Below are 17,920 nucleotides of genomic sequence, written 5' to 3' on the forward strand. Positions count from 1 at the left end.
AAGAAATGTTTGCTTTAAAAAGAAGGAGGAGGTACTGCTGTGAACTGCAGGCAACACTGAATGATACAGTTAATGGAAACTTTGGTGGACAACTGTAATACTGCTGCTCAGTAACTTTGTGTATAATAGTGTGAATGAACCACCACTTTAATGGATCCATCAACAACATGTTTGTACTGTTCTGTCAACTTCCTGTCTGAGCTCTGCGAGCAAACTGTGCTCCAGTAAGACTGCACATGCTTCCCACCTTCCAATAGTAAGCTCAGGAGCAGTTGGAACTACAGACAGTATAAAAGGTGGACACGATGTGACAGAGGGGCAGGTCTGACAGTGAAGCCACGCGTTCATTGGCTAACAACTTGTGAATCACACGTCTTTAGCCAATGAGCTTATCACAGATAATCCTTTTAAACACAATACTGTCATTTTTTAATTCAATGCAACCTGGAATGAGTAACTGAGCATATAAAACCCAGCAGGAAGTCTTTACAGATGTCACGTGACAGAGATTCAGGGTCTCCACGTCTATAGGACCAGAACACAGTTACAGTTTATTTCTATGGCACCTGTCAGGACAAACATCACACAGTGATGCCAGATCATAGAAACAGAAGTTCACCAAACACAAAGCTAGTTTTTTGAAAGAGAGCAGAGATCAAGAGCTCAGAGGACGTTACTGCAAACACAGCTCTCACCATCTGTTGGTCATTTAAGATGCAGGTTTAAGGCACTTCTGCACTGGCTTCAGGTTTCAGACCTGGAGTCCATGTTTTATCCTGCCTATGGCTGAAACTGGGCAATCCCACACGCTGAGCACATGGTCTTACTACTGACAGTGCAAATGTATGACACAGTAAAGCACCTGGCTGCTCACTCGAGTACAGTCAAAAAAGAAAAGTTCAGTTCTACGACCCATCATGGCTCCCAAAAACCTCCTGTTATACTTTGGCTCCTAAACAGAAACCCTCAAAACTACGGATGCTCTTTAAATCTTATCACATATAACGATCTTTGAAGACCAGAAATCCAAAGTGCTATATGAAGAACTGTACGCATGTATAACAAAGTCAATCAAGTGTCTGAGTCGTAACACTTATCCATGTGAATCATCTCAGTGTCAGCTCTGTTCATGCTGTTATGCAAAGCAGCCCTTTAATGTTTGCATCAAGCTTATTAATGAGCTACAGAGAGAATGGTTTGAGTCTGAGCACGGCTGCTTCACGTGGTAACCAGCATGCATCTGAAGTCTCAGGATTTTATTCATTTCTTTTTTAAACTGCCCGAGGCAAAAAAAACAAGACTCTAAAAGAGAATAACTTACATTTGGCCCAAAACAAACCCTCATCATCAGACAGCTGACCTGGCTGTGTGGTGCGAGTGTGCTGCTGTCAGTGCTGTGTCTCCTGTCAGGTTAGTGTCTGCTGGTATCATGAATGGACAGATGTGCCAATTTCTTCAGTCACTTGCATCTTGTATGGCGTTTAATATGGGCATGCAGCTCTACATGTGTGTCAGTGTTTGTGAGTGGCATGTGCCGGATGTACTGGGGTCACTGAAAAGCTTGGTGGAAGCGGGGCAGTGTGGTTGGAGTGCTCAGGTTGGATATGAAGGAGGAGGAGAGCCCCTGAAGTGGACTCTCAGCAGCCTCTGAGCCCGTGGCAGCCTGAGAGGGCAGCTGAACTAGAGATGCAGGCTCTTCATTGGGTAGAAAAGTGACACCCTGCCCCCCACTGCCCCCTACCTGATTGTACGGAGGCCCGTTGAGCGGCAGGAAGTTGAAAAGCTGTGAAAAATCCATTAGAGAGGAAGATAAGGCCAAAGAGTCACCTGCAGGTGCTGCTACTGATGTGGACATTTTGGACAGGGACATCTCCTCATTGGCTTCCTCCAGCACACCCACTTCAGGAACCAACTCAAGTTTGGAGGAGGAGAGTTGGGCTTCTTGGGCTTCAGAGGCAGAGGATGGCATACTGCTCTGCAGCTCCATCAGGTAGGTCTCCAGGTCTCCCTTAAGATTCTGCTCCCGCTCCTGTGAGGACACGGCGTATGAGGTAAAGTTGGAGCCCAGTGGGTACTTTAAAGAAAAGGGATGTGTGGGACTGGAGAAGGGCTCGGTGTCGAGGACGGGGCCTGTGTACACGTTCAGCTGGTGCAGTCTTGGCGTCAGCATTCCCGGGAGCTCCCCCTTTACGCTCCCAGACGCCAAGTCGTAGACGACGGGCTCCAGCGAATCGCCTGGCTCAGTTTTAACCCTCAGCAGTTCCCGAGCGTGGCTCTTTTTCATGTGACGCGTCAGATGGTCCTTCCTTCCAAAACGCTGGGCGCAGTACTGACAGAGGAAGTCTTTGCGTCCGGTGTGCACTACCATGTGCCGTCGCACGTCTTTACGGGTGTAAAACCGCCGCTCGCAATGCTCGCAACGATGTTTTTTCTCCTTGGTCCCACCGGAGGACTTGCCAGCATGTGTTTTGAGGTGTTCCAGAAGAACCCCAGTGCTGGGGAATGGCTGCAGGCACACTTGGCAGGTGAGGTCTCCACTGTTGGCAGCATGGAGGGCAAGGTGGCGTTTGAAACCCAGCTTCGTGTTGTAGCTCTTGCCACACTCTTGACAAGTGAATGCCTCCTTGTGTGGATCGTGAGTATGTAGGTGATTCTTTAAGTGATCCTTACGGTGGAACATTTTCTCACAGTATGAACACTTGTGGTTTTTTTCTGGCGAGTGAGTTGCCATATGCCTTGGAACACAGACACATTCTATGAGCACTCACAATTGTTGCAATCATGTTTAAAGTAGGCATGCTTTACACATAAACACAACAAACTAGAATTCAACACATCAATCTGACCACTACACAACATTACGTTACCAAAAGTGCAAAGAGAAAGCAACATGTTGCAGCCTGTTATGTACTGCTGCTTGTCTGTACCGTAGCAGCTTGTATTTGGAGACGAAAGCCTTGGTGCATTCAGGGTGGGAGCAGCGGTAGGGTCTTTCTCCTGTGTGAGAGTATGAGTGCACCTTCAACTTCTCCAGACTGTTGAAAGCCTTCTGACACTCCTGACAAGGGAAATTCTTCTTCAGCTTGCCTTCTGCTCTCTTGCGCCTCCCCAGAGGTACTGCAAGCTTGGCTTTGTCCAGGACTTGGTCACGGTGGCCCTGGGTTCCCGTGGCCATGGCACCCTAAGGCTGACCAGCTACATGGACCGATGCACGGCGCCGGACTAGTACTGATGTGATTATTCTGTCCAGTTTTATGTGTTCAGCACTGCCTGGACACAGGGGTCTGTGAGAGAGGGAGAGAAAGGGCAGAAATATCGTCAGAGCTTCGGTATAGGACAAGGCTGTAACACGGCAGGAGCGCCAATAACGACCTGCAGTGAAAATACATCAACATAGAAACGGGATAACTCCTGCAAATGATGTCAAACTGGTGACTAATAAGCACAACACACTCATCCTGCAAAATACTGGTGAAAGATGCACCCAGCTCTCACCCTATGGCAGCTGGAATAGACTCCAGGCCCCAGGAACCCTCAACTGGATAATTGGACCCTCTTCCTGTCCCCCGAATCAGAAACCATGACCAGTTTAGATTGGTAGCCCCTTCTGAACTGAAAACATGGGTGCAAATTGAATTTCTTTTGGATTTGCGCCAAAGTCTTACATACCGTCTCAAATGTATACAATGGACTACTCGTGATAATTGGCTCATTTAAAATAAGTGGTTTCCATGTCCAAACCGTACTTTTATGTATAGTGCAAATATTTTCACTAAGGTTGAGGTAGATGTTAGGGAAAGCCATCCCAGAAGCTGAGTGTTGGCCCACTTTAGCTATTCTAAAAGAAATTCTGATGAGCCAATCGTCTCCAAGCTGCTGGTTTGAGGTGAAGCTGAAATTTGTCTTTATTATTCCATCGTATGAGCTCAGTGTTCTTGGGTCTGAAAGCCTTACTTCTCCAAACATACGTCATCGTCGCGGCCAAATACCCCATTTGGCTTGTCCATATGGGGAACTGGAAATTTCAACTCGGGCTGAAGACGGTGACTTTGGAGCACAAGCTTCTTTTTTGTTGCCATGGAGTTCCATCAGTTTCCAGTTCATGGCAGGTTTGGTGGTTGGTGGTTCCTGTGTTCTTCCTGAACTTCCCAACCAATTTCCTCTCATCTTAAAGTGATAGTTGGGGTCTTCTTCCAGACGACATACAGAATAATTTGCACTGATATAATATTGTTAGAATGGTGAAGATTTAGGAATATGCAGCTGTTTAGATATGGCTCCGAGAGACCTTCCCAACACGTGTAATTCTTCTCCTTAGATGTTGACTGAGCTCCTTGGACAGTACTGGTCAGTCGAGTCCTTTATGCTGGCAAAGGGACACGACCTGTCACACCATCACTAACATCAAGTTCTGGGCCTGATGGGTTCTGTCGACCCATCAGCAGGGATGCAAATCCAAAACAAATTCAAACGTGTGCACTCAGTTCTTGCTTGTTAAAGCCATCAAAGATGTGTGCTGTACAATCATGTCTTTGTAAGTGCACAGAAACCTCTGACCACAAAATCATTTATTTAAATATTTTTGTAGGTCATGTAGAAAAGAACCACCCCAGTGGGCAGCCCTTTCATTGGCCACAGTGGCACCAGATGGCTGAGCTGTGATCAATAATTTAACTATAATTAGATCTAATAATTGTTTTATTTGGGAAAAAACAACCAGTGGACCTGAAGCCTGGCAAAGTGGAAAACTGTCTCATGGTTTGACTCATCTGTATTTTTAATTCTTTTGTGTCCTACGGGCTAAAGAGGAGTCAGACCATTGGTCTTTTTAACTAGTGCAGAGTTTAGCAGTCATGATGTGAAGGGGAATTAGTGACATGGCAAGAGAAACTTTCATACACGTCTTTTTCAGGGAAAGCTTTGTTTGTTATACCAAGATAATCGAACTGAACCGTCTGTCAGACTTGTCTCCCTGCAGTCCAGGTATTTAAATCATATCAACAGCGTCTGAAGCGAGCAGCAGCTGAAATCCTACGTTAGACAAAAATGGGCCAACATTTCGATTTAATCACAGGTGATGTAACACACAGGGAACATGGTCTTATCCAACCTTACAGAAATATATATAGACCGATCTAATAATGCTAATAACGTGACACACATGCATGTGTACTTTGTCATTTAAAAGAATGTAACATAAAACAAAGATGTGGTTATTTTAGTTTATTTGCTTACATTTCTTTAAACAGAGAAAGGTCTTATTTCTGTGTGCAGGGTCCACCAGCTAAGCCCTGTACATGAAGCTGTCCTGCTGCTGATGCGGTGAGGTGCACTGAATCCTTCAGGATCAGTAGCTAACACCGACAGCCCTTCTCTTTCTAATTACACAATCTCACACACCATTACTTTCCCCAGTTAACCAACTTGCTGGAATCTACAAAAAAGAAATAAAATCTCCTTAGTGTGAAATCTTTAACTGTGTATTTCAAACTATTAAAAATAAAAACTATTCTGTTGGACATTCTATTCAAATTCTATTCTAAATTAGTTTTCAAACACAGACAAATCGTTCCACAGACGATGCCATCTCTCATCTCCTCCACACATCACTCACTCACTTGGACACTAGAAGGGGGAATTATGTTAAAATGCTCTTCATAGACTACAGCTCTGCATTTAACACCATAATTCCCTCCACACTCACCACCAAGCTGGAGCATCTGGGACTCAGCTCATCTATGTGTCAGTGGATCTCCAACTTCCTAACTGGCAGACCACAGGCAGTAAGGATGGGCGGACATGTCTCAGCCTCCACCACTCTCAGCACTGGAGCCCCCCAGGGGTGTGTTCTGAGCCCCCTGCTGTACTCTTTGTACACATATGACTGCGTGGCCACTACCAGCTCCACCACCATCATCAAGTTTGCTGACGACACCGTCGTGGTGGGCCTGATCTCTGATAACAACGAGACGGCCTACCTGAAGGAGATTAGGAATCTGGAGAACTGGTGCCAGAGGAACAACCTCCTTCTAAACGTCAGTAAGACAAAGGAGCTGATAGTGGACTTCAGCACTAAGCAGGAGAGGAACTACCAGACCCCCGTCATCAACGAGTGCCCAGTGGAGAGAGTGGACAGCTTCAAATACCTCGGAGTTCACATCACGCAGGACCTGTCATGGTCCTGTCACATCAACACCGTGGTGAAAAAGGCCCGACAGCGTCTCTACCACCTCAGACGCTTGAGAGACTTCCAACTGCCCTCCAAGGTGCTCAGGAACTTTTACTCGTGCACCATAGAGAGCATCCTGGCGGGAAACATCTTAACCTGGTTCGGGAACAGCACCATGCAGGACAGACGAGCTCTACAGAGGGTTGTGCGGTCAGCTGAGCGCACCATCCGCTCCGAGCTCCCTGACCTGCACTCAATCTACAGCAGGCGGTGCCGGACCAAGGCCAGGAAGATCGTGAAGGACCTCAGCCATCCCAACAACAGACTGTTCTCTCTGTTGAGGTCAGGAAAGCGATTCCGCTCCCTGAAGACCAACACAGAGAGACTGAGGAGGAGCTTCTTCCCGCAGGCGATACGGTCTCTCAATCACACCACCACACAGTACTGACCCACACATATGGTTCTTACACACACACTGGACTTTCTGGACTTTGGTTTTGCACAACACTGGTCACTATATTCTTCATTTCCAGTTAATACTTGTACAGCTGCTGTTATTGTGTATATATTTATTTATATTTCTTCATACATTCTTATATAGTTCTATATTGTGTATTTTGTTGTACAGTTATTTTATTTTCAACTTTAATTTATATATTTTATCCTATTCTCCCAGTTAAATTTACCCTTCATTCTAATTTGTGTTGTACAGTTATTTCATTTTTAACCTTAATTTATATTTTATTCCTTCTTAGTTAAATTTACCCTTTTTAATTTTTCATATTTATTTCCTATCTTATTCATAGCCTTTTCCTTTTTTGTTTTCTTTAGGTCACGAGCAGTTGTCCAAGCATTTCACTGCATATCGTACTGTGTATGACTGTGTACGTGACAAATAAAATTTGAATTTGACAAAGAGAAGAGTTGTTCAGTGCACACAAACAGATCACATCTTGCATTTTCATCCATTTTTGACCAAAGAAAAAATACAATTATTTTATGTCAAATTAAATGTTGCCTGATCTGCAAAGTAGTTCACGCAGCACCATGAAACCTTGACAATAAAAACACTGATGAATAAAGACACTGCATCACTCCTTGCACCGGATGATGGTTTGGGGCTGATACCTCTATAATTAAACACATTTAGAATTTCGTTTAACTTATGAGCTGAAAACATTCACTAAATGATTCCACATAACTACACAGTACATGCTCGGTTATTTTGGAATAATTAAGAATTAGCAGAAGAACTTTTAATGTTTACAAAAAAAACAAAAACCATAAGAAAACATCAAAAAAGGGGGAAAAAAAGGACATTTTTTATGTATAACTGTTTATTTTAGAGAAGTTACAAATGTATCTACTTAGTATCAGTATTCTTTAGCAACATGATTAATTGTTACTACGGTCACTACTTGTGCCTGTTTGGTAAAACTTTGAAGCATTGATTCATGTTTTAGTGAAAGTGTGGATAGATTCTTCTGTGCACAGTGTGCTTGAGTGTTCTGAAAGGTGCTTTCAAATAAAATGTATTATTGTTATCATTATTATTATTATTCTTTAAGCAGCTCTTTGCTTTAATCTCTGAAGGTCTGAATGAATTTATACTCTTGGAATAATCTTTATTCTTCGAAGCAAAAGGAAACTAAATGTGTCTCATTCCAACAAAGAACTCTTCATCTGTAAAAGAAAAACAAATGAAATCGTTTCCGTCTGATCAGAAAGAATAAACCGCTTTAAACTTGGTGAATTGTACAGAAACAAGCAGAAAGTTACTTTTTGGCTGATTTAGGATCCGGTTATACCCGCATTTAAATTCTCAGAATTTCCCTAAACTTTGATCAGTTCCTAATGTGATGAAGCGGGTTGGACAGCTGTGTCTCTGCAGTCTCTTTAAGCAGCACATCGGAACTACGGGCGGGTTCAAAGCAAGCGTCGCAGAAGCGTTCACGCAGACTCCGCTTTAATGTATGTGAGACAGGTACAGACAGACTGGCTGCTGATTGGACAGCACCGAACAAGTCTGTGGAAGCTTCACGTTTAAGGCACCGTAGCCTGACATATGACCGGCTGTGCACGGCGGAACAGCGACAGGCACACATTTCATTAACAGCCCACGAAGTGTGAACCTGCCACACAAATCACACCGAGCCACGGTAACTTTAAAGACACTATGCTGGGTCGCTCGGCGCTGCCGCATTAGTTCTCCCTCCATTTTCTACTTTATCGACAAGAAACGGAGCCGCTTGTTTCGGGACGCGAGCTTCTGTGTCACACTGATCAATAGCGCGGAGGGGAAACGCCATACAGTACACGGCCGCAGACAAAATGTCAGTGCGGCCGCTGCGGGTTTGCGAGGAGATGCTTGAACCGACACGAATGTTGACACTGCGTGCGCTAAAGTCAAGTCCGCGCGGAGGAAAATGAACATTATTCCTCAGCGCGCCTGTTCGTGACGGGGCTCACGGCACTGCCATTGTTATTATATTAGAAAAATAAACCAAGTGTTCAACTTTCCTCAAGTATCCTTCACACCACCGCTTCGTGGGATCTTTAATATTCGTGAACACGCACCGTCACACTAATATCAGCAGTGACACCGCTGATTTGACATTTCTCAGTCCTTGTGCCCTGCCTTCGTTTTCTCTGTGGTCCAAAGCTGGGTACTGATTAACACTAACTTTTCCCCCAGCTCACCCCGCTCATAATTTAAATAACCCCGATATTTTAATTGAAGAACTGAGTAACCGTTTCCTTATTTTGCACCAGACTTACCCCGGACGCTTTATCATCCTTTCTGTTGAGTTTTTCTTCACTTTCAACTATTTTCCGAATTTTTAATAATTTTTTTCTCATATTTTTTGCGAGACGCGGCGGGCCTGAAAATTGTTTGCTTTCTCCTCTTTCGAGCAGCCATTGTGTATGCGCTGCGATGCAACCGAACTTGGAGTTAGTCACACCCATTTAAAGTTCCGACAAGGCGCTTTTTGATTTGTGAAAGGCGCTGTCGTTTTCACTTTAGTGTCGCTCACATTGTCTGTAAATAAAACTCAAAAACTGGACTCGCCGTTAATCCCCGAAACTTCTTTTCGCCCCTGTTTTGCAAGGATACGAAACCTAACAGTTAGGGTCGGAATCCTATTGGCTCGCTGGATTATCTTTCTACGTTGCAGGTTTTTACAGCGTCTATTGGCTCATATTGACGTCAGTCCTCGGTGACGTCGCGGTGCGCCGGTGCAGTAACCAGAGGCGGCGGTAAGGTGACAGAAGGTTGCGTTATCAGTTAGCTCGGTGTTGCTCGGAGTCTAGCCTGGTTGTGTGTTTGCTAAAGCTGGCTCGTCTTCACTGCAGTGGATGTTAGCTGCTTGCACAGCTCGCTAGGCTAACGCCGGGTTCTACAAGGCACGTTGTAACATTCAGGCAATGGTGAGTATTCCACTCACATTCAGCTGCTGCAAAGTTTCTGCACCGTTTGGAGACATTAAAGAAGCTTTCGCTTGATACGATATAGAAACGTGCTGGGGGAGGACGCTCAGCTGCACCCACCGTCGTTAGGAAATCTGCTAATTAAATAACAAGTGCTCTTTTTAACGCTTCCGATCTCAGTGTGTGAAAGAACTGCCTTTTAATTCGGCATGTATTTCAAACTACAAACATTTTTTTATTTCACTCATTTGTTTAATCCTAAGAAAAACTGTAAACATGATATAAAAGTCTCCAAACTGATCACAACTTAATCTTTGATATCCTCAAGTTGTAAATCGACCTGTGGCATAAATAATGATGCGTTTCATCAAACTCGAGCTTCACAGTATAAACATTTTGGGGTGTGTATTACAGTAAAATGCACTGGAATGATTTCTTGGTGCACAAATAACCACAACCACGTGTCATGTCCATGTAACAATTGAAAGTGAGCTAATGTGTATTGATCTTTAAATGTTGCCCACAATAACAGTCCAGTGTTGATATAGTACCTCTGAAATGCCTGGTTCACTGCAAGACAAACGTCCATCATACATCACAATGTCTGCCGCTGAAAAAGGAAAAAACGGCCTTTGAGTAGGGCAAAAGGAGGCAGTTATGTAGGCGTCTGCCTTCCTGTGCAGTCACTGTGTTATCATTATTTCAGTTCAGTTAACTAATTCTAGTGGACACAGATGATGGATCCAAACAGGGAAGCCAGCGGCTCACTTCTGGTTGTATAGATAGGAAATTGTGACATGTAGTTAAAAAAAGCTACAACGATGACACTGAAAACAGTCACATAATTAACCAGTGGGGGACATGACATTGACCATGTCCGTATTTTCTGTCTAGTCTATGGGTTCATGTTAAAATGCTGCCTGGAGTCACAAAGAGAAGAGGTAAATGCTTCTGAGAAAAACTAGCCTGTTTCTTTCCATCCATCCAGATTCAGATGGATCAAAATGCACGGAAAGTTCGGAACCAGGACATTAACCCCTGCATCGAAGTAAGCTCGCCGTCTGTCACGTGCTGCGCTGTGTCGGCTGTGTGCCTGCTGCTGGCACATGAGTGTTGCGGCTTTCTAATCCTGTGCTTTGAAATACGCCTTTTCTCAGGAGAGCGATGACTCCCAGAAGTGTCTGAATGCCTACAACTATGATAAAAGCATGTGCTCCACCTACTTCCAGAGATATAAGAACTGTAGGAAATACTGGGTGAGTGTAATGTTTTCATGTTTCGATTTGTTGTTGGCAAAGATCTTGAAAGATCTTCATCCTTGATGCTGCAGTGGTGGATGCTCAAGGCACCACAAGTAATGAGCAACACATGTTAGCCAGCAGTATCAGTGGTTTTGGTATCTGATCGACACTAACAGGATGGACTCGATGCTTTAGTTTGTTTCTGTCCTAAGTTCGGCTCCCGCCCTTCAGAAAGCTGGCGTGTCTGTGCAAACACCACCTCTCCTGCAGGCTGTGATTAGCCGTCCTCTGGTCACGTGACTCAGCAGCACTGAGCAGAAGCATGCAGGCTGCAGTGAGTGAGGAAAGCTACTTTACACTGTAAACACGACGGAAACATCACCAAGTTCAGTAAAGACATGAAAGAGTAGAGAACAGAGCTTTGTCCTGGAACAAACGGAGAAAGGGAGTCCCTCAGACAGACTCGGACCCCCGGCACAGAGACCAGGCCACAGTTCGGTACAGTTTCATTAGGTCAGAGTACCTGCTACCAGGTCCTTTTTTCAGTACCTACTCGGCCGGGGTTCCAAGCAATCCAAGGTGAGCCCAAAATGTGACACCAGCAGACGGCAGGCCTCCGATTGGCTGGGCAGAGACGTCACTCGATGAGTCATCACAGCGTCTCCTTCACAAACCCAAAACTGACATTTTTTAAACCTGGCAACTAACATCGCCATGGTCCCCGAGTCTGACGCAAAGCTACAGGCCGAGCAGCGGGTGTATCATTGGCTCAATGTCCGCCTTTGTTGTAGCATATTACATACTAATTATATCACGGGGTGCTGTTGTGTCGCCATGACAATAACGACACAGGTCAGGTGGTACTCGGTTGTAATGAAAAAGCAGTCAGTGGAGTCGTGGCGAGCCTCGGCGAGTTGATCTGAGTGGGTGCTGATGGAAACGTGGGTTAACACGCTCCTTCATGAAGTGCTCATATCTACAAATAAAATGGACATCCTGCACTTTTAGGGTCAATATACCCTCATAATTATATCGCCACAATTCTGTTTGTAAGGATCTAAATGGCTGTTTGATCACTGAGTGCAGCGAACAGTATGCAGGGCATCTTAGTCTTTTCATAAGCGCTATGATCAGTGACCGCTGTTGTGGTGCAGTCGTATCTCGCGTCACATCAGCACATTTCTCAGTTGCTCTTATGGACATGACCATAGAGGGATTTGTGTGTCTGGGATCAACTGGGAATCTTTCAGTAGGCTAACCTGTAAACCAGTACACCATGGAGCCAGAGCGAAATGGCATCAGTCAAATGTAAGCACTGAAAGTAGCCTGCTGTTGTTTCAGCTCCACGTGTGAGTAAAGGATCAACCTGCCTGCTCGCGATAGTGAACTCTTCAGAATACTGTCACAGCAAAGCCGTGCTGTTGTAACTGTGGAAGTGTTTATCATTACTGTGTCACACGGCAGTGGTCACATGACCAATCTGTTTACATCTGGGTCACACATCACCGTGTGTGTGTGTGTGTGTGTGTGTGTGTGTGTGTGTTAGGGCTGCCACAAACGATTATTTTGATAGTCGACTAGTCACCGATTATTTTTGCGATTAGTCGACTAATCAGATCATCATCCATTAGACGTAAAACTACAGCTTATTGCACCAGCAGCATCTGCTCTTATATAACTATCATTAGCTTACAGCTTTATGTGTTTAAGGTCTGTGCTAACTAAAAATAAAGACAAGATGATAGTTTGTTAAATTTTTATGAAATCTGCAGATTGTTACGGTGAAGTTTAATAAACTCCTTGCTATCTAAACTATAACAGGACACCGGAGTAAATTCTCCAGCATCTCACACTTCTGATAATCAGCTGTCTGCTTGAAGTTTATTCAGCTGTGTAAAAACTATAACTTTAATCTCAGACAAACCGATTTACTCAGGAACAAATAAAATACTAAAAAAAAAAAAAGCCAAACAACAACATTTTAAGTTATCCACGTGACTCATATATATTTAACCTGAGTAGCGAAAGACGGCGGTGGGTTTGAAAACGATTTGTGGGGAGTCCGGTGTTCTCACGGCTCTAGTGAGCCTAGCCCCCGGCTAGCTATCGAGCTAGTGGGTAACAGATGTCTCCGAAAACGTCGGAGCGCTTTTGAAAATATGTGGTGTCCTGATAAACTGAGCAGATATTTGAGGTTTACACAGCTACATTCTCTCCTGAAAATATGTTAAACGTTTATTTTGTGACCCAGAAAGAATAATAAGAGTAACATTAAAACTAACTAGCTGCCGCCATTGTTGGAAACTGCGCTGGGCCGCGCTATGAATTCTGGGACACAGCTGCTTCTTCTTCTTCTTCTTCGGGGTTTAACGGCAGCTGGCATCCTTGTACATGCAGTGCTGCCATCTTCTGTTTCAGTTCGTTATTACACTCTTAAATCCTGCTACTTATTCCTGCGTCTTTTGTGATCTTACAAAGTTTCAAACGACGCGTCGACTATTAAATCAGTCGTCGACGATTTTGATAGTCGACGTAATCGTGACTAGTCGACAAATCGTGGCAGCCCTAGTGTGTGTGTGTGTGTGTGTGTGTGTGTGTGTGTGTGTGTGTGTGTGTGTGTGTGTGTGTGTGTGTGTGTGTGTGTGTGTGTGTGTGTGTGTGTGTGTGTGTGTGTGTAAAGAAAAGGCCACCAAACGGGGGTTCTCTTAGTATTGGCTCACATCAACAAGCAGGGCTAGCTCACTAGGTAAGTGGTTGCCCCTTGATCAGAAGGTCGGGGGTTCGAATCCACTGAACGGCTACCCTGAGGTGCCCCTGAGCAAGGTACCGTCTGCACACGCTGCTCCCCGGGTGCTGCACTAGTGGCTGCCCACTGCTTCACTGGGTGAATGGGTTAAATGCAGAGGAGTCATTTCCCTACAGGGACTAACACATTATTATCATTATTATTACTATAATGTAATTAACTTCAGCCGCCTGTCACACGTCAGACTCCACAGCACAAGTGTTTCACACAGGTATGGTAACTGTGTGCTCTTGTGGTACAGAGGGCTGTGAGCGCCGATCTAAATGTAAACCTGTGGTCAGTTTCTAAAGCTGGAGGATATTTGCTGAAGTGTTTGGAGCTGTGCTGCACCGCACCTTATAAAGTGGGACACAACACCCCCTCCGCCTGTCACAGGTGGAGCTCTGATGGTTGTACGTGTGCTGTACTTGTTTCAGTCTGTCATTTTCAGCGTTGGGTTTGAGGAGCGTTGTGAGTACGAGCTGACGCTGAGGCCCAGCCTGAGGCGGTTCACTTATGTTTGTGTTGAAGCCGTGTACCTGCTGTCATTTGCAGTTTTAGCCGTTTGCTGGTTGTTGAAATAGTTTTGTGAGCTTTAGGCTGAGTTTCTGCCGTCTTTAAAAAGCGATGTACTGATCCAGCTTTAATCAAACTGAAATCAGTTTGAATCAGGAAGTGATTTCTTTTTTAAAGCCACCCTATTGCTTACAGTTTAGAGCAGCACTGCCACTTGTGATTTGAAATGCATTGTGGGATACCTGTTCATCATACCTGGCGATAGGATGGACCTGTCTTACACACGTAATGAATTGATTAAATGCATCAGTTAATAATTCTGAAACCAGCTGAATTGATGATGTAATCGTTTCAGTTTGGCACTCAAAGCCCTCCATGATGTCACTGTGATGTCATCGAGGTTATTTCCTCAGACCCACTGTGACCTTTACAAGCGAGACTTGAGCAGTCACACTGACTTGGTTAGAAGGTGTCGTGCTATTTATTCAGCCGTCATTATTAGCAGGTGCTGTTCTGATAATTATCTGATGTGCTTTCTTTGGCTGGTCTGTTTTGTCTTGCAGCACAACATCATGGTGCAGAGGAGAAGAGATGGTGTGAAACCTGACATGCCCACTGCTGCAGAGAGGCTGGAGATGCTTACTTCACTGGGAGGCAAACCATACTAAGAGCGAGCCCAGTCACATGCACACTGGGAAGAGCAGCTGGCCTTCAGCCTGTGGTGGAGTCAACACTACAGTTCTGTGCTCCAAAGACTCGCCTACTCAAATCCAGCTCATCAGAAACTTGGAACAGTTTTACTTTTTCTGCTTTTAGCTGCAGACTTGGTGCTGTTTAAGGATTTGACAGTAAAGATTCAATAGAAAAACACAATTTCAACCTAAGGTGGGCACAGGTGTCTTTGGATCATATGTTATTGCTTATAAAAATCCATATCTCTTATTTTATTACTCACGACACTGTGGACTGTCTGCACACAGGGGGACCAGGTGTGGTGTCACTGTTTTCAGTGATACCTGCTGGTCTCTGACCTGCAGGAGTTTCACAGCATAGGTTACCTCGATGAAGTGAACCGCCTTCATAGAACAACAAACCCACCATTAGCCCTGAAGTCACCTGGATAAGCCCAAAGCCAGCTTAGCATTGCTGCTAGTCTAAAACAGCCTGTGAGGAACTAGATGCTGAATGTTTTCTATGACCATGGTCGAGTGTGCAGCCTGTGAACCTGTAACGAGTGTTTCTGTCTCTTAATAAACATGCCTCCATTACTAATGTTTGATTTCTGGCTGTTGAAAAGTTTGATGGAGAAGAAGAAGAGCATTGTGGGAAGACTGGAAGAAACAGACCGGATTTTTTGATAGATAGATCTATCTCATATATAGATATATCATATATAGATCTATCTATATATGAGATCTACGTTTTTAGAATAATTTTAGATTCAGATCTTAAATTTGACAAGCATGTAAAAAAGATTGCTAAGACGGTCAAGGCTGATCTGAGTTGTTTTAAGTTAATTTGGCACTTTATACCCACTTCAGCAGCTCAGATGTTTATGCGTTCTATGATATTCTCTCATTTTTCATATTGTATGACAGTTTGGACCCAAGCAGCACCAGTCAGCCTGTGGTGTCCTTATATCTTTAAAAATAATGGATAAAAAATCTGTTCAGTGGCATCATTGTCACATTTTAAAGAAATATTGCTACTACTTAGTTTTAAGAGTTTTAATCATTTGTGTTTTCTTAAATGTATAAATAGGATGGCCCCAGAGTGTCTCAATAGAAACATCCAGAGACCAGATAGTAATCGTATTACCAGGAGTAAGGTGAACGGCAACTGCAAGATGTCATATCGCAGATCTGCATTCGGTCAGTCAGCTTGCCATCTGTGGAACACTTCCAACCAAAATCGAATTGATTACAGACATCAGATCCTTTACATTGAAGCTTAAAGTGTGGTTAAAGGGAAATGTAGTCAACTAAGGATTTTAATTTAATTTTAATTGTCTATTAATTAATGTAATTGCATTTATGATGTAATTTGGTTTTATTGTAAAATGTATCTATTTTGATTGTAAGCCCAACAAGGCACAGTTATTGACAATTAGCAATAGCTATAAACGTACGTGCGTTACTTTCATGTTTGTACTTGGACTATGTGAAACTGCACTGTCCCTTTTAAATATATGTATGTATGTATGTGTGTGTATACACACATACATACACACAGGTGTGATGATGACTACAGTGTGCAGGTCGTAGGTGGAGGAGCTGACAGGAACCGCTGGGTGATGGTTTTCTACTGAACCGTAACCATGTCATCAGTCGGTCAGCCTGCTCAGTGCTGCCACCGTCATCGTCACTCAGGGTTAAACCGCGCCCCCAAAAGTCCGGAGAGTGCACGCGCACTGTTCAGGAGAGGGTGTTCTTCAGAGGTGACAGGTAGGAGCGCGCGAGTCCTCACCAAGCGAACTGTTAGCAGTTTAACAAACATTAGCAGTAAAATGTCACATTCATCACCTGCAGTCAAACTAGTTAGCAGGCTGAGCGAGGCTAATGGATGACAGCTTAGCTAGCTACCTGCTGCTAGCTCGGACTCGTTGAACAAAGGCGATGTGGACTGAAAGTTTCATCTATAATCCACATTAACTTGGTTCTGTTCAACGGAAACCGCATCCAAAAGGTTCTGCTTTACTATGAGCGCATTTCGACTTTGACACAGAGCAAAGAACTGTTTAAAATAATAAGTTGTAATAGTAGCTGTGTGGTCAGGAACGTGAGACATGATGAGCTCATGTCCCTCCTCCTAGAATTGAAATGTAAATACAAAATGTTTTATGGTATAAAAATATCCTTTGTTACAAAATAGCAATAAAAACACAAGGCGTTAAAATGTTTCAATTATCCAGAGTTACTGAAACATTTTATTGCAGTTCCGTGGATTTAAAAAAATCCATAGTAATGAAATAACAGTGTTAGAACAGATAACAGCTGATATTCTTTATGTGTGCGTGCATCAGTGCATTGATCATGTAGAAAAGCCCCACTTACCAAATGTACCGGTCCAGCTAGCTTTATACTGTTGTTGGGGTTCGTATTAGTTATAGGTGCTGTTTGTATTCACATTCAGCAGAGTGCTTTTCACACCTAGTTTTAGTTTAACTATAATAACCCTAATATGCTGTTGGCGTTCTCGTCCACAGACTTTGCTGTTGTCCATCATCATGAATGTGTATATTGATCTCTGCCATTCACTCGGGTAAGTTCAAGTTTCCCAGCTTTCAGTTTAGAATCCAGCGTCGAGTCGTCCAAAAGCTGTGACAGAATGACAGAATATCCCCACGGGGGTGAAAACATACATAAAGCCTGATTGTTTTAGTCATTTTTCGGCTAAATCATTAATGTGCGCCTGCTGTCAGCTCCAGTTCTTCTAAAGTGACCCTTTAATGAGTCCTCTAGCAGAGCTGTGGTATTTGGTACGAGGGCACGTGTCAGTCAGCAGTGTACTTCACTCTGGCTTTCGCCTGGATGTAGAGGAAAGTTTACCTCGGGGCCCGCCCACTTCCCTTCACCTGTGCTGATTCTCCTTTAGTCACTGTTGCTCTTGTTCACTGCAGAGTTCATTATGTATATCGCTTCATTCCTGCCATTCGGTCCCTGTTATGAAACACTTCCTGGTTCTTCTTTGGACAGTTGTTTCAGAGCATGATCTAAACGAACCTTAATAATTCATGTGGAATCAGATGAAACGAAGAACTGAACAAAAACCTGTTTCCAC

At 44.0% G+C, this 17,920-nt stretch overlaps 3 protein-coding genes across 4 annotated transcripts in view; 2 read left to right on the forward strand and 1 right to left on the reverse strand.

Annotated features, from left to right (window-relative positions):
- Window positions 1–405: 405 nt before the first annotated feature.
- On the reverse strand, window positions 406–9,206 carry plag1 (pleiomorphic adenoma gene 1). Its single transcript, XM_086305289.1, has 3 exons — window positions 8,948–9,206; window positions 2,928–3,284; window positions 406–2,735 (listed from the first exon to the last, which is right to left on the reverse strand). Exons 2-3 carry the CDS (start codon window positions 3,173–3,175, stop codon window positions 1,550–1,552), a joined length of 1,434 nt encoding a protein of 477 aa, XP_086161415.1. The 5' UTR covers window positions 3,176–3,284; window positions 8,948–9,206; the 3' UTR covers window positions 406–1,549.
- A 190-nt stretch (window positions 9,207–9,396) lies between these two features.
- On the forward strand, window positions 9,397–15,408 carry chchd7 (coiled-coil-helix-coiled-coil-helix domain containing 7). The gene is made up of 4 exons (XM_086305290.1): window positions 9,397–9,598; window positions 10,587–10,646; window positions 10,756–10,854; window positions 14,704–15,408. The coding sequence occupies exons 1-4, from the start codon at window positions 9,596–9,598 to the stop codon at window positions 14,806–14,808; spliced, it is 267 nt and encodes an 88-aa protein (XP_086161416.1). The 5' UTR covers window positions 9,397–9,595; the 3' UTR covers window positions 14,809–15,408.
- A 91-nt stretch (window positions 15,409–15,499) lies between these two features.
- Window positions 15,500–17,920, forward strand: part of arhgef4 (Rho guanine nucleotide exchange factor (GEF) 4) — a 106,807-nt gene continuing 104,386 nt past the window's right edge. The window contains exons 1-2 of one of the 2 annotated variants that reach the window (XM_086305287.1): window positions 15,500–16,584; window positions 17,346–17,401. In XM_086305287.1, coding sequence (XP_086161413.1) covers window positions 17,367–17,401 — 35 coding nt within the window. In that variant the 5' untranslated portion in view covers window positions 15,500–16,584; window positions 17,346–17,366. The remainder of the gene's footprint in view (window positions 16,585–17,345; window positions 17,402–17,920) is intronic. The other variant, XM_086305286.1, reaches the window with a different exon arrangement.

This window comes from Aulonocara sp. 'chitande type north' Nkhata Bay, linkage group LG9, assembly GCF_057382095.1.
Source record: "Aulonocara sp. 'chitande type north' Nkhata Bay isolate Kocher_YH1m ecotype deep benthic linkage group LG9, A_spYH_male_GT1.1, whole genome shotgun sequence".
NCBI lineage: Eukaryota > Metazoa > Chordata > Actinopteri > Cichliformes > Cichlidae > Aulonocara > Aulonocara sp. 'chitande type north' Nkhata Bay.

Excerpts from the sequence above, each read along its gene's own strand:
- plag1 (XM_086305289.1), bottom strand. The coding sequence starts at position 3,175 with ATGGCCACGGGAACCCAGGGCCACCGTGACCAAGTCCTGGACAAAGCC. Across the intron at positions 2,736-2,927 it reads TCCAAATACAAGCTGCTACG|GCATATGGCAACTCACTCGC; the intron begins GTACAGACAAGC and ends CTGTGTTCCAAG.
- chchd7 (XM_086305290.1), top strand. Across the intron at positions 10,647-10,755 it reads ACATTAACCCCTGCATCGAA|GAGAGCGATGACTCCCAGAA; the intron begins GTAAGCTCGCCG and ends GCCTTTTCTCAG. Across the intron at positions 10,855-14,703 it reads AGAACTGTAGGAAATACTGG|CACAACATCATGGTGCAGAG; the intron begins GTGAGTGTAATG and ends TTTGTCTTGCAG.